The 15,657-nt window shown below is 52.9% G+C and overlaps 1 protein-coding gene across 50 annotated transcripts in view; it reads left to right on the forward strand.

Moving 5' to 3' along the window:
- Positions 1 to 14,978, forward strand: part of CELF4 (CUGBP Elav-like family member 4) — a 279,377-nt gene extending 264,399 nt beyond the window's left edge. For 18 of the 50 annotated variants that reach the window (XM_080685459.1, XM_080685445.1, XM_080685444.1 and 15 more), the window contains exons 11-13: positions 2,642 to 2,725; positions 7,894 to 8,065; positions 13,954 to 14,547. In XM_080685459.1, coding sequence (XP_080541585.1) covers positions 2,642 to 2,725; positions 7,894 to 8,021 — 212 coding nt within the window. In that variant the 3' untranslated portion in view covers positions 8,022 to 8,065; positions 13,954 to 14,547. Of the gene's footprint in view, positions 1 to 2,641; positions 2,726 to 7,275; positions 7,355 to 7,893; positions 8,066 to 11,920; positions 12,008 to 13,953 lie in introns of all 50 variants that reach the window. The other 32 variants (XM_080685468.1, XM_080685467.1, XM_080685462.1 and 29 more) reach the window with 6 other exon arrangements.
- The last annotated feature ends 679 nt before the right edge of the window (positions 14,979 to 15,657 follow it).

The raw sequence follows: 15,657 nt of genomic DNA on the forward strand, positions 1-15,657 counted from the left end.
CAGGCATGCCTGGCGGCAGGGGTGGGGTGGGGGCGGCGATAGGCTGAGGGTGGGTGCAAGCCAGACCACAGCTGTGTTCAGTGTTGCATGCGGCATGGATGGAAAAGAAAGCTGTATTCCTCCAGCCACGGCCTCGTCACATCATGGCCGCTTCCCCCTGTGCAATGCGGTTGAAGTGCCAGGGCACGCTGGTTGCTCGGGAGGACCTTCCTTCCAGTCCTTGTCTTTGAGTTGAGCCTGAAAGCCAGCAGATGCCTGACTCCCCAGAGGCTGTCTGCGCCCCAGACAGGCCATGGTTCCCCTCAGGGTTGGCTCCATCCCTGGCTCTGCCAGGCCTGCTGTGTGGTCAGGGGTAGGCACTTTCTGTCCCTGGAGCTCCATTTCGCCATTTTTCAGAAAGCTGGGCTGGACCAGATGGCTCTCCAAGTCCTGCTGGTTATGCCATCTGGGTGCTCTAGAGTCTGTGAATGAGGGAATACAGCACGAGCTCGGGGCAGCTGGAGTAGGAACGTGTGTAGGCTCCTTGTTGAGGGGTGAGGGGTGAGGGGCAGCCACGCATCATGCTGATGGAACGCAATCCACGGGCCTTACCTGGAAGGCTCCTTGTCTTTTAATGACAACATAACATCCACATAAAGCAGCTTGCAGAACTTGAACTTGGAACATGGGCCCCAAGTTCAAGGCAGGTGTCAGCACAGGGAGGAGAGGAAAGCCCTGAGGAATGGGTTTGGGAGGGGAGAAGGCATGTACTGGGGAACTGGGGTGGGGGTGAAGGGTAGATAGGTCAGGAGGAGGCAAATGTACCTGCCCCTAGAGAGCACCCCATCTGGCTGGAGAGAACCTCCTAGACATGAAGGAGAAAGAGCCTCAGAAGACCGGTCTAGTATGGAGTGTGGACTCAGGGAGCCTTGGCAGGGGGAGGGGGAGGAGCATCTGGGTGGGGGTCCTAGAGGAGCTGTGGCTTAGATTAGGCCTTCAAGCTGGTTCCTGCCCCATGGGGACTCATATCTAGCTGGAGACCATCAAGGGACGCACAGAGCATGAGCCAGTGAACTCACATGGTGGGAGGGGATGGGCTAGGAGAGGTCACCAGAGCTTGGGGGATCCAGCACCGGGACCCGTGTGCACACTTGCGCCGGTTCTGAATAGTTCTGAACGCTGTCACCTGGCCGTTTACCTGGGAAACAGCAGTCCAGGGAAGGGAGCGAAGTGGGGACCAGGGACCCAGGAGGTCAGCAGCTCAGAGAGCGGCTGTGGGGGTCAAAGGAGTCTTTGGAAAGAGGAAGGCGGAAGGTGGGAGGGAAGAGAAAGGCAGGGAAGGGCAGAGACTCCAGAGCGAGCTCTTCGCTCCAGGACTGGGGTGTCTGGCAGCCTTGCCTTTCCCAGAGAACTGTGACCATTGGTTCTGGCCGGGAAAGCCACATACCGCACGCCGGTCCTTACCGCCTTCACTTTTGAGCTCACACTTAGTTTCCACCAGCTCCGATCAGAACCTCAGCTCGTACACACCTCTGACAAATGCAGCCGTTTCCTTTGCATGTCCTCCGTGGGGTGGAAAGCCCTGGAATGACCACACTCTAACAGGTTGAGTCAGAGGTGCCATGCTATGCTGAAGATGGCAGGAAATAGATGAAGTAACTTAGATTTCCATTTCAACGAGTTAAAATTGATCATTTGGGTCATTTAAAAAGAGAAATGTAAATCTTCAGCTATCTGGAAATTTCAGAAATCCTTCAGAGTTTCTGGGGCATTGAGATTTATGACAGATAGGTAGAGAGAGAAGGAAGCACAGACTGGAGGCAGATAGCCTGGGTCTATATCCTGGCTCCACCTCCTACTAGCTGTGTGACTCTTGGTCGGTGACTTAATCTCTCTGGGCCTCAGTTTTCTCATCTGTGAAGTGGGGAGGACAAGCTATGCAAGTGGCAGGGCTATTACTGTAATGAAATGAGGCTCGTGGGCAGCACGGCTAGTCATGGAGCCTAGCTGTGGAGCCCTCCTGTGCACCCTCGCCCACCAGAGGAGTCAGGGTCAATCTTGATTTCTGCCTTGAGACCAGCGCTGAGTTTGAGAAGGTGGGGCTGTTGGGATGCAGATGGGAAGGAGTGGCCAGGGAGGAGGCCAGGCTAAGCTCCCACCCCTGGGTGCAGGAGGTAAGCTGAAGCTTCCCACCCACTGCACCAGCACCACTGGCGTGTTTGCCCCAGGACAATCCCCTCTGCCTTCCCCTGAGCAGGGGCTGGGCAGGAGGGAGGCCCGCAGCCCCTCCCAGGTCTCCCTACCTCTGCTTCTCCTCAGCATTTGGTTCCCACTGCCATCAGGCCTGTGTTCACCCCTTTTACTCCATCCCTCACCCCTGGAGCCCCAGAGTTGCTAGGCAGGCACCCTGTTATAGATCCATTTTGCAGAAAAGGCAACTGAGGCACAGAGAGGTTCAGTGACTTGCCCAAGGGCAGACCAGTGAACAGAGCTCAGACTGGGCTCAGCAGCCCCCCTTCTTCTTGGATCTTGGATGAGACCCCCCTTCCTAACCTCGCCCCACCCCTCCCTGCTGCCGCTGCCTAACTCGCTCACCTCTCCTCTGTCTCTCTCTTCCCCCACCCCGCCATCCCTCCTCCCCCGCCCCCTCCCCTCACCGCAGGGCCCGAGGGCTGTAACCTGTTCATCTACCATCTGCCCCAGGAGTTTGGGGATGCTGAGCTGATGCAGATGTTCCTCCCTTTCGGTAATGTCATCTCCTCGAAAGTGTTTGTGGATCGGGCGACTAACCAAAGTAAATGCTTTGGTGGGTAAAGATAACAAACCAACTAGCTTCACCTAGGACAGGGCGGTGCTCGCACCAATTTACCACAGCTGCTTTAATCTGCCCCTCACACAGCTCCCCCCCCACCCCCATCACCACCAGGTGCCCCCTTTGGCCCAGCCTCCAGCCACATCCTCTCACTCTTCTCTCTTCTACTTTTGGCTTCTTGGCTTTCCCTGCCCACCTCTCCTCCAGCTCCCCATCCTCCCCTTCTGAGTCCAAGAGCTAGGTTTCCCCTCCCTGCTAGGAGTCCCAGTTCCCACCCACTGAGAAGGGGGAGGAGCCACCTTGGGCAGGGGTGGGATGGGGCAGCAAGCAGAGCACGCCACCAACACCCATTCCCCGCCCCGCCCCGAAGCCTCTCACCTCTCACCATCAGAGTGTCCCCTGGATGAAAGCCGAGCCTGATCCTTGGGGGGGCTCTGCCTAGCTGAGGCCCTACCCCGCCTCCCCCTTGGCTTCCTCCCGTCCACCTCTTTGTCCCTCCCCATCCCCCTTCTCTGTCTACCCTGCTCTTTGCTCCCCTCCTGCCATCCAATGAATTCTCCTTCCCCCACCCACCCTCTCAGATCACCAGAGCCACACTGTTGAGGAGTCAGGAAGAGGAAAATGCTCCCTGCCTCAGGAAGTCTCAGGTCTGAGCTTAGATGAAAATCACACCTACTCAACAGCAGTGCAATCTGCAAGGCACCTAGGGATGGAGTACTGAGACAGGCAGGTGGATGGCAATTGCGGAAGGGGAGGGAGTACCAGGCAGGGAGGAGAGAATGGATGAGGACCATGAAAGGGAAGCTGGAGGCTTTGGGAAGAAGGGAGGATTCAGGGGAGACCACCTGTGAGGGTGGGTCTGTGCTGGGGAGGGCTTGACCATTCGGATGAGGCTGTTCCATGTGGTGTGGTAGGCAGTGGGAGATGGTGGGAGGTCCTTGAAAGTAATAGAAAGAAGATACAGCTTTCAGGAAATTTGCCTGGTGGTAGGGTGTTAGGTGGAGGAGGGAGGACTGGGGAGGATCTTGGAGTCTGGTTGTCAGGTAAAATATAGGGTGCCCAGTTATATTGGAATTTCAGATGAACAATGGATGCATTTTTAGTATAAGTATGTCCCAAATGTTACATTCAATGTGGCCCATGCAGTATTTGAGATATATGTATGCTAAACAAGTATTCACTGTCTATCTGGAAGTCCAGTTCAGCTGGGCATCCTGTGTTTTGATTGGCTTCAGACCTGAAGTCCCACCTCATCCTCACACCTCTCCCTAGCCCTTCCTTCTGGGGCCAGAGCCACTCATGGTTCACCAAGGACTGAGGAGTCCAGCCCCCAGAGAGCCCAGGTCATAGCTGGGCGGTGGTGAAGGGAGAAGGTATGAGTGTAGAAGCATCAGGAAGAGCATGTTAAGGAAATTCCAGTTTGGAGACCAACTTGCCAGAACCACGACGGGCCCGAGGTTAGGATCTGTGCTCCACTGTCGCCTCCCCTGGAGCCTGTGGTACTTGAGTGCATGGCGTGGCCTTAGCAGCTCATTTCTCTCTGGGCATTGGGAAAGCTAAGCCAGAGAGAAGGGCAGGGCTGACCAGTGTTTCTTCTGACGCGTTTCAGTTATGTACGTAAGAACTGGAGAGCCTCACCTTTGCTCTTCAGTAAGCCTCGGATGTTACCGGAACCCTGGAACACTGCCGAGAGCCCGCAGAGTGCTGGCACCTGGGACAGAGCTGCTTGGTCTCCAGCCAAACCCTTGGTGCATTTGCTCTGTCCCTGGCTGTCCCTGATGTCAGAGCAACCCAGTTTTTCCAAGGCACTTCCTTAGTCTGCCCAACCACTCCCCTGACCATTAGCCCATTTAAATTCTCCAGGACCAAGGGTTTTCCCCCTGCTTTTAAAAAAATCTTCTGAATACCTCTACTCTGGCTCTCTCCTCTCTTCCTGAGCGAGCTTCCAGCACTGACATCCTCCCCCCCCCCCCTTCCCGCCTTGAAAAAGGACAGTCTCCCACCATGCCTGCCAGAGTTCTGGTCCGCACGTGAGCCTTCTGCAAGGCTCTCAGAGGCCTTTTGTGTGAGAACAAACCCCAGCACTCCCTCAGGGACAGTCATTTCACTCTCTGAGCATCCTCATGTGTGCAATAGGACTTCAGCATTCAGCCCTCCGGGAGGCTCCGAGGTTACATGGGATGGTGTGTGTGAGGGGCTCGGCCAGAGAGGGCCCTCAAGAAGTGCTAGATCTCTCTCTATTCCCCCAAAGAGGGGCCATTTTGTTGTAAATGTGGTCCTGTGTTAAGTGAACCCCTCACAGGCCCCGCTCGCTTGCTTTTTGTAAGCATAAACAGAAGCTTCCAGAGGCTTTTTTTTTTTTGTGAACAATGGGCAGCGCACATTGTTGCTAAGTTGAAAGAAGGGCTTGGGAGGGGGCACCAAGTCTGGGAGGCAGGAACTTTCTCTGGGAGACTCTGGGAGAAGGAAGACGGTAACCATGGGAGATGGTGCCTAGAGTCCTGCCAGTGGAGGATGAGCTACCTTCCCAGGCTGCTGGCCAGTGAACAGAATTAGTTGAGGAAGAAAAGTTCCCTCGAGCCTCGTGTCCTCCCCAACCCTGGGGCTTCTGGAGACTCTAGAGCAGGGATGGGCAAACTTTTTGACTCGAGGGCCACAATGGGTTCTTAAACTGGACCGGAGGGCCGGAACAAAAGCATGGATGGAGTGTTTGTGTGAACTAATATAAATTCAAAGTAAAGGAGCGGAGGGGAGAGCAAGAGAACCGGATAGAACAGCCGGATCCGGCCTGCGGGCCGTAGTTTGCCCACGGCTGCTCTAGAGTCTCCCACAAAAGCTGGGCTTTCCTCCTGCGGGGCCCCACTGCCCCTTCTCCCCACTCGGTGGCTGTCCCTCCTTTCACACCACAGCCTTCCAGCCCTTTCTATCTCTCTTCGATCTCCTCCTTAGCAAAGACAGCCACCAGTGCAGGTGGCGAGGTAGAGCCAGAGCTGGTGGTGCTGGGGGCCCAGCAGAGGAGGGAGGGGTGTAGCTGTCACCCACAGTTAGGCTCTCTTGTCCCCGCAGGTAGAGCGGCTTTGGTTCACCACCCTCCTTAGTCGGGGGAGAGCAGTGTAACAGACACACAATTCACACATCTGCTCTGCTAACAACTTGACCAGCCTTCAGACATCTAGGTTGGTGAGGAGGGGATGGGTCCTGAGGGGATGAGATGAGAAGGTGGAAGGATTATTCACACTCATCTTCAACTATGGATAATCCGGAATCTCTCCTATCTATTCTGGCATATAGACTTTTACAGACGTTGCTTGTGTTGCGTTGGGACCAGCTCTAACCAGTTCCATCTGAGCTCACATGCCCCTGCCGGAGAGAGCCCTCACATGCTCCCACACACACCCTCCCCATCTTCCATGGTACTTGGCTGCAAAAGCAAATGTGAGCAAACGCAGGAAGTGTCTGGGGCAAGGGGAAAAGGGCAAGGGAGAGCAAGGGAGGGCCGCAGGTAGGTGGGAGGTACCAGGGACAATTAACCAAGAAGGCAGCTTCTGCTTCAGTGTCTGTACATCTATCCATTATATGTCTAATACTATTTGGGGACAAGCCCCCAAATGAAGCAGGTTTGCAGGATGGCCTGGGAACTTCACCATGCTTAGTTTCCATACATTTTGTAGGGAGATTTTATAGGAGAAAAGGCCTCTAAGTCAAATTCCAGGAAATACTAGGTTAAACAAAGAGATAAAGGTTTATTTGTTGGAGAATTTGGGGTGGGAGGGGAGGCTTTTATTTGTTAATGAGCCTTGAACTGCCTCAGAGGGGCCAGGCTTTAAAGCTAGGAGGCCACAGAAAGCCCCTTTTCAAGGAGGCCTACTAGGGCCATTCTGGGAAATGCTGATGTAACTCGCAGTCTCTAAGGAGATGCACTCAAAGTTTCAAAAAGGTGACTTCTCACTGGACTTTGGAACCTGATCCATCTGGGAACTTGGTGTTTCAGAAGGTGACTGGGAGCCATGGATGATTCTATATGTTGTCCTGGGATGTTGGGGGGAAAGAAGGGGTAAAAGAACTTCTGCAGGCTCTCAATTGATTTTTGCTAAGAGTCTTAATTTGTACTGTCATTGTTATAATACTATTATTATTGTTATGAGGGGTTCATAGGGGACACATCAATTGCTTAGTCCAGGCCAAGAGCACTTGCTCTCAGGGCTTGGAATTTTACAGAATAAAAGGGAGATGCCCACAGCCCCTGGGTACGAGGTGGTGGGTTAATGGAAGTCGGTCTGGACTGAACCCCGGTGTCCACCAGGAGCCCGGCTGGGGCCAGCCCCGGCCAGGACCGGGAGGGGGGTGGAGGGGCCGCGAGGACTGTCAGCCTCTGCCTTCCCCTGTGGCCGGGCGGCACTCGCGAAGGGGGTGGCCCCAAACGGCGGCGAAGTTTTCTCCGTGGTGCCTCCCTCCCTCCCCCTCGCACTCCTCTCTCTCCCCAGGCCGGCACCCTGTGCCCTCCCGCTGCCAGGCCCCCTCCTGTCAGGGAGGACAGTGTCCAATAAACTCCTCCGCCCGCAGGTGTGTCCGCCTCTCCCGCCGCAGGAGAGGGCCGAGGTGCGGGGCCGGCCGGGGTGGGGGGCGGGCGCCTGTCCGAGCCCCACTGTAACGCGGGCTCCCCGCTCGTGGGAGAGGGCGCCGTCCGTAGCCGAGGTGGAGCCGGGGAGACCCTGCCGGGCCCCGATGGTCGGCGAGGCCCAGAGCCTCGGAAGCGCCCACCCCGGGAGGGACCACGGGCTCTCGGGCTGGAGGGGGTGAGGCCGGCCCGGGCGGGGCCCAGGGGGAGGAGCCTCGTGCCCCGCCCCTGCCCAAGGGGGAGCCTCTAGCCCCGCCCCTGTCCGGAGGGGGAGGAGACTATAGCCCCGCCCCTTACCCCGAAGGGAGGAGCATATAGCCCCGCCCCTTGCCTGGAGTGGGAGGAGACTCTAGCGGGGCGGGAGCGCCGGGCGGGGCCGCCGTCGGCCGGCCCGCCCCGCCCTCGCCCGGACTTCTCCCCACCAACCCCTCCCGCCCGGGCGGCCCAGTGGAAACCCAGGCCCTCGTCCCTCGTGTCTCGCCAGGCTTCGTGAGTTTCGACAACCCGGCCAGCGCGCAGACCGCCATCCAGGCCATGAACGGCTTCCAGATCGGCATGAAGAGGCTCAAGGTGCAGCTGAAGCGGCCCAAAGACGCCAATCGCCCGTACTGAGCGCCGGCGGGAGCGTCCCCCGGGGGAGACCAGGACTCGCACAGGTAACCCAGGACCGCCGGGGCGCGGGGTCGGGGGGGTTCGGGAGGGAACACCGGACGGACCCGCCGCCTCCCCGACCTCCGTGGCCTGGACCCTCGGGACTTGTGCCTTGGACCCGCTGCGCCCTTCTGGACCTGCTCCTTGCCCGGTTCCTAGGGGCCAGGCGCAGAGCTGTGGTCATCCCCTGAGAAATAGTCATGGCCATCCATCCCCCTGACGCAGAGCCAAAGGAGCAGAGTGAGGGAACCGTTCTGAGAAGTGGGAGGGCCCTGGGCCTGCGCCTCCTGTTTGCCACATGGCAAACACAGGTCTGGAAGTGTTTGGGGGCGCAGAGTAGGTCCTGTGGGGAGCTGTAGCCCTCTGTGAGGCCTCCTCCTAGCTTCCCTGGCTCCCCCTTCCCCAGCTCTCCTGCCTGGACACTTGATCCCCTCCCCCTCCAATTCCCCATAGCTCAGCCTGGAGAAGAGGAACAGGACTTTTCAAAGGGAACTTTACAAAACCCGATAGGACAGAAGCTGAGGCTAGTGATGCTGTACCCCGGGCCATTTCCCTGCCTACTGTATTAAGGCCAGGATGGGTGGGCAGTCGTCACCCTTTCTGCTCAGTGTGGGTCTTGCCTTGAGCTGGAGACACCGTAGGCCACCCCTCTAATCCGCCACCTGTGCCCCTGAGTGAAGCGGCTTCCTGGGAAAGTGGGGAGGGAGGAGCTATGCCAGGACATCCCAAGTCCACTTTCAGCCTGGGTTGCCCATGGCTGTGAGCTCCTGCAGGGAGGGTCCGCTCATTCTCAGGCCAGAGACAGGCTGCGCACCCCCCTTCCCCCCACTTCTTCCCCCCATTCCTTCAGCAGTGCTGTGCCCGGAGTGAGACCCACAAGAGTCCTTGTCCTAAGCAGGGGAGAGAGACAATAATGAATGACGAATGATCAGAGAGTAAATTCCATAGTGTGTCAGAATTGTTGGCCACAGTTAAATCAGGTAGTCAGGGTAGGCCGTCTACCAGAGAAAGTGACATTCAAGTGGAGACTCCAAGACGGTGAGGCAGGGTCTGAAGGAGTTTCTCCAAAAAATCTTTACCAGGAATCTAAGAGGAAGAAAACAGAGACAGGAAGAATGGGCAAAATGGTGGGTCAGGCCAGGTCTACAGCCAGAACCTCAAGTCCCGGTCCCACTCCAAGCTTACAACAGGAGCTGGGCCCCAAGCTGAGGTGGTTCTGGGTTGGAGGACACTGAGCATCATGTCTGACTCCAGTGGGAGTCCTGTCCCTCCTGCACCCTGGGCTCCTGCACAGGGTCTGCTCTGAGTGTTGGGACACGGGTGCTTTGGGTCTGGCTTGCATGGGGCTGGCCTTCCCTGGCTAGAGCCCTTCTGTGCTTAGGGCCAGCATCCGAATGGCTGCGGCCAGGCCATCATTTCCTCACCCCAGTCATGAGCTGGAGCCTCCCCAGCCTGATTCAAGCTCCCCCAGGCTGGCCAGTGACCCTGTGCAGCCACAGGGCTGTGCTCTAGGAGGCTCTTGAGGAGGGCATCCGGGACGGTCCCAGGTCCCCCAGCAGGCAGACACGTTGTTCCCTAGTGAAGAGAGCAATTGGCTCCTTAAGGATTGAATGAGTGTGTGTCTGTGTGTCAGGGCCAAGTGTGTGTGAGATGTGAGTGTATGAGAAAGTTCCCTGGATTGAGCTTGAAGGAGGAAGGTCGTGTGATATGCAGGTTTGGATCCCCAGCACCTAGGACAGCACCAGGCACTGAAGGGCAGATGGAGGAAAGCTAGGGGCAGGAGCAGAGCAGAGTTCAGGAGTGGGTACCTTTCAGTGCTCAGGGCCAGGGGGTAGGGGAAAAGAGAGGTCTCCATGGGACCCCTTAGTTGTTCTTGCCATAGCCCACACCTGACGGCACTGCCCTCCTCCATTCCGAGGCCTCTCCTCCCACCCAAAGGGACCTGCCAATTGTATATCCTGGGTGGGTCTAAGGGCTGTCTTCCGGAAGCGGGTGGTAATGCAGGGGAGGGTGGCATGTCAGGACTTGGAGGGCATGCAATGGGCCCAGGTCTGTGTGAGGGAGACCTGCTGCTGGAAGAGCAAGAATCCAGATTGGCCGGGCAGGGCAGGCTGGGGAGGAAGAGGGGCTGGGAGCTGTTCTGTGAAGGCAGAGCTGGAGGCTGGGTTTAGGCTTAAAATAGTCACCTCTCAGCTGCTTTGCAGCTTGTCCACACTGACATTTCACGATCCCAAGCTTCTCTTCCACCTTCCCTTGAAGGAAAACAAAACTGAGAGTGGAAGGCAGCTGGGCTGCGTGTAGAAGGCTGATGGGTGGGGAACCCTTCAGATAAACCTGATGCCTGAGTGCCATAGGGGAGGGAGCTGGTGAGCAAGTTCAAGGGTAATCATGACAAGGGGATAGAACTGGGGACCCCACCCCAGATCCCTGGATTGGGGCAAAGGACTGTGAAATGGTGAGGAAACAACTCAAAGTGAAGAGAAGGGAATCCAGCCTCAGCCACCTAGGGCTCTGCCAGTAAAGAAGGCAGGCCAGGGCTGTGAGATGGTCAGCCAACAAGGCCATACAGGGAGGCCTGAGGGTGTAAAGGGATGGAGAAGGAGGAGGTGGATTAGGGGAGGTCAGCAGAGCGAAAGTGACAGCAGCAGAGAGAGGTCTGGGGCCACAGCACTCCCTTTCTGGTGGACTGTCCTGTTGTACGGCCTGCCCTGCAGGGCGCCCTGTAGTCAGTCTTCCGCCTAGCCTTGTCCTAATGCAGCTGCACAGCCTCCTAAAGGCCCGCCGTGCCCAGAGCAGCCTCCCTTTGGCCACATAGGCCTCCTAGGGAGCAAAGCTCACGGTGGGAGGTGATTGGGACATGAAATCAGTAGTGCCAGGGCATGTGTATAGATTTCTAGGAACATTGATATGATTTCCTCTAAACTGAAAACTCAATGCATTCCTGTTCTGAAGGTTCTGAGGAAAGAGGGTTGAGGCAGAGCGGAAGGGGACAGGATCATAACATCATACAGTGGGTTCGCTTGTAGAGGAGGATCCCTTCCCTGGGGACGGTGGCCCAGGTGGGACCCGAAGGGTGGGAGGGCCGAGTTGCTGCCAGTGTGGACTGTACTGTGGCAGCAAAGTATCTCATTGGATGGACCTCATGGATCCAATAGCCACCTTAGCCAGCCTCTGACCCACCGGGCCATCAGGTCACCCTGACAGGCTCTCCCTGCTGGTCCACAGGCTGAAGCCACAGAAGGCTGGGGAGGTGAGGAGAGCCAGCACCTGGGGGAGAGAGAAAGAATCATGGGTGATAGAAAGCAGAGACGTGCTCCTGAGCTGCTTGCCAGCCAAGGTGGTTTAAGGGGCTGTTTTATTTTTTTCTGGCCCCCTCGCCAAACTGCCCATGCTCCCTCCCCCCCTCCAGCGCATGATGGATGCCCTCAGTGGCCCTGTGTGAGGTCCTGCTGCTGTTCACAGTGTACCATGTGTCTGCATAAACAACCGTGCGTGTATGTGTGTGTGTTGATGTGCCCATGTCGTCCGTCTGCCGCTTCCTCCATCCTTTGAGTTCTTTTCAGTTCTCTTATGATTTGACTGCTGTTCTCTCATCCGAGCTGTTAGATTGATGCTGTGGTCTGGTGCTGTATAAATATTTTTCCTTTTAATTTTGTTTTAACTTCTTCCTTGCCCTCCTTCACCCTCCACCCAACTCTCCCTGCCCTCCCACACTCCCCTTACCCCACCCGCCCTGCCCCGCCTCTTCCTTCCCCCTTACCCACACTCTTGTCCTCTCTCTCTCTCTCTCCATATATAAATATATATATATAAATCTTTTCTTCTTTTGTCATTCAATCAAATTCCAACAACCCAACCAGAGCCAGTCAAATCCACCACAGTCTCGCGCTGAGCTAGGAATAAAGTTCACGTAATCACATGAGAGTGGAGAAAACAGTCCCCCATCCGTAAGTTCAAATCAACTCAAAGTTCACAGTGTGACATGATGGCGTCATGTAACAAGGCTAAGAATCGGTTGCATGACAATTGCCGTCAAGTTTCGTGGAGGTGCTGTGATTGGAGCGTTTTTCTTGGATGTTGTATCAGTTGATGATTGGCCAGTCATGATCACACGTGCATTCTCTTGACTTTTGTGCTGCCACGATCTTTTTTGCTGTGCTCATTTTTGTTTCGTTCTTGGTGCTTGCAGTGGTTTTACTTTCTGTTGTTTGGTTTTTCTTGTTCAGCGTTTTTTATGCTTCTCTAGATGTCACATAGAGAAAAAAAACAAAACAAAAGCACAAAAAAATTAGTAAAAATAAAGATGAATTCCTGAATTATCGAACATGGGATCACTTAACTGTGCAAACCATTATCTTTTTCTTAAAAAAAAAATAAGGAAAACATCTTAAAATATGCGTGGTTGATTTACTTGCACTTGAAAATATTGTGATTTTATTTTTTTCTAGAAATTTGGGGGCCTTTTTCAATTGACGCTTTTCCTGGGTCTGGTCTTTTTCCAGTTAGGCCATTTTAAATCTCACTTCAAAAGGAAAACCAAAAAATAAAAATATATATATATATATCTCTATAGTAACAGAATGATAAAAAAATTTTTTTTTAAACCAAAAAACTAGAGTACAAAGCCAGAGGCCTCTGAGAGAGCGCCTGGTAACAATTGTAAGGTTTGTATTTTAGCCACTTCCGCTAAATTAAATGTGAGCAGGGGACCCGGGGGCCCAGGGTGTCGGGAGGGCTTTTTGGTTTGGAAAAAGCAAAATGCACCTTTTTGTTTACAACTGAAAAAGGGTCCTTGACAAGTGTTTTTTAATTTTATTATTATTTTATTTGGTGTTGTAATTGTTTAGACTGCTGTGTACGGTTTGCTGTTTGTTGAATCAACAGTGTGAAAACCTGCCAGCATGGATTGATATACGCATGACGTGGGCCCCTCCACTGGGGGCTTTGCAGTTCTAACTCTCTTGGTGTAACCAGTCACCCCCATGTATAAGTGGAAGCTGCTTGCTAGAATGGAGATGAGTCTCATTTGTTAATTCACAGTGATTAAGCATTCTCCTTCTGATTCTAGTCAGATCATGATTTTTTTCTTAAAAGCAAAACAAAACGCCAAAAAGCCACCATTCAAAACGAAATCAAGAACTGAGTTATGTTTGATGATTAAATCCATTCTAACTTCTTTTAGGTCCTCCCATCCACCCCTTGAAGATCTGAATTTCCTCTAAATTCCCTGGCATGTATGAGAAAAACATTAAGTGTGTGTATATGTGTGTATCTATGCATATACATACACACATATTCATGTATATCCACATATGTGCAGGTGAATATATTCTACACATATATCCAGATATACATATATATATACACGTAGCCTCGCAAATAGTTACTGACCTTGGGAAAGAAGCGGTTGATGGAAACTAGGCAAGGATTCAGCAAAATTCATGTCATGGATCTTTCTGCCTTTTCCTCAAGTCGGGGAGGAGTGGGCTGGGCTGCTAGTTTGTGCTACCTTGTTTGCTAGGCTTCTGTATACATATTGTATCTGGGATAGATCCCTCAGAGATCAGTTTAATTATGAATTCATATCCCACAGTCCCAAATTCATCCCTTAGACTGAGCCATCCCCCAATCTAGAACTCTGAAGGAACCTGAATCAAGACCCCTTCCCACAACCTTCACGACTAGACCTCTCAGTGGTTTCTTGCTCTGAAGAGAAGAGTCAATTTCTTCTTTATGTATCATGATCATGACTAATTCTCATCCTGGTCCTTCCCTCCCTCCTGCCACCCCCAGAACCCTCCCTCCCCCCGCCCCAGGCAGGCTCCTTGTGGTGTTTGGATGCATTTTGTGTTTCCTCTCTTTGCTTAATCAGCCCTGATTTTCTTCATTTTAGGGCAGGATGCTGAACGGGCTACATTAAAAAACAAACCTCTCTCTCTCTCTATTTATAAATGAGAACTGTTGGATGACACCTTTGACATATCAGCCAATACCAAGCAAGCTGAGGACTCCAGACACTCTGTGACTGTAACATTTCTTCAAGGGAAGTATAGCGTCTATGGAGTTCAGAGGGCACGTGTTTGGGGAAAATACATATGACATAAAGAAGAAGAAGATGAAGAAAAATTGAGACAAAAAACATACAAAAAAGGCAACCTTTAAAACAAAATAACTTGAGACCAGATGGGGAGGCTGAAGGGCTGGGAACTGGAAAGAGACGCTGCGCTGCTTACCGATCCCCGGGGCTTTCCAGCCCGTGGGCGCCTGCGGCAGGCTGGGGCGAGCGGTGTGCGGGGCCTGGTCCCCAGGGGGCGGCTGGGAGGCCGCCACGGGGCATCTCTATCTGTCATTCCTTTAGCTATTTAGGGACCAAAGGACCAAACTTTTTATTGCAGATGTGTAGCTCTATGTCAAACACAGGGGGAACGGAGGAGCACCTCCTTCCTGCCTCCTGGCTGTTCTCGGAACAGCTTAGAGCGATTCTATGAAAAATATAAGAAAAAAGTTTAAAAAAAAACCACAAAAAAACACAAAAACACAAAAAAAGGAAAAATAATGCTTAAATGCTTTTAAAACAGCAAGATAATAGTTCTTTGATACTTCGAGAGGCGCTTTGATTACCCTCATTCAAGTCTTAGACACTTTCCTATGGTTTTCTGTATTATATGTCTGGATGGAGCTATTAAGAGGAACAAATTGGTGGATATTTGGGGAAAGCAACAAAAATATTAAAGCTCCTTAACTGTCAAGTGTGAGAAAACGAGGGGAAAAAAGGGACTCACAAGGCAAGAGAATTGTTGTGAAAAGTCTGTAAATGCTTTTAACTCTCCCCCCTCTTACAAACATAATAGTTGTACAGAATTTTAAAAAGGAGAAGTTTAAAATACCTATATAATAGAAGAAAAATTAGAGGAAAGCAAAAAATAAAAAAATAATAAAAAAGGAAAAAAAAACTTATAGAAGTTAGCATTACTGCTAAAATCCCAGATGTTGTAGGACTGTACTTTTGTAGAGTTTAGACTGAGCATCAATCCCTTCTCCCCGCGAGTGAGTGCTGTCCGATGACGACACCGTTGACCCCGAGGGCCAGGCCGATGGCCCAGACCTGCGGGCTCCTGGCTTCCCACCGCCTGGAGGCCGCGCCAGGGCAGGAAGGCCCAGCCGCCCTCGCCTCGCTTTGCCGGAGCTGTGCGCTCGCTCGCCGCTCTCCGAAAGCCCTGGACCTTCGCTTCACTCGCCTTCCATGCTTGCTCCAGAGACTTTCCTGGCAAGGGGACCTGGGAACTTTCATCTTAAAACAACTAAACAACAACACACACACACACACACACACACACACACAACCTTAAACAAGAGAGAGAAAAAAACAATCTTTGAAGAATTTCTGAAACTGTTTACAAGGAATTTTGAAAAACAGGGATGTTTAAATGATGCCGGCTCTGTTTTTCTGTAAATAAATTTGCATATTTTGTAGGACTTTTAATTGTAATGATAGAGAAAAAAAACAAGGAAAACTATTTAATGAAAGCACGATATTTATCTTTGGTAAATGACTTTAGAGCAGTTAAAAAAGACATTGCTTAAAAAAACTCAGAAT

This window comes from Plecotus auritus, assembly GCF_963455305.1.
Source record: "Plecotus auritus genome assembly, chromosome: 8".
NCBI classification, from domain to species: domain Eukaryota; kingdom Metazoa; phylum Chordata; class Mammalia; order Chiroptera; family Vespertilionidae; genus Plecotus; species Plecotus auritus.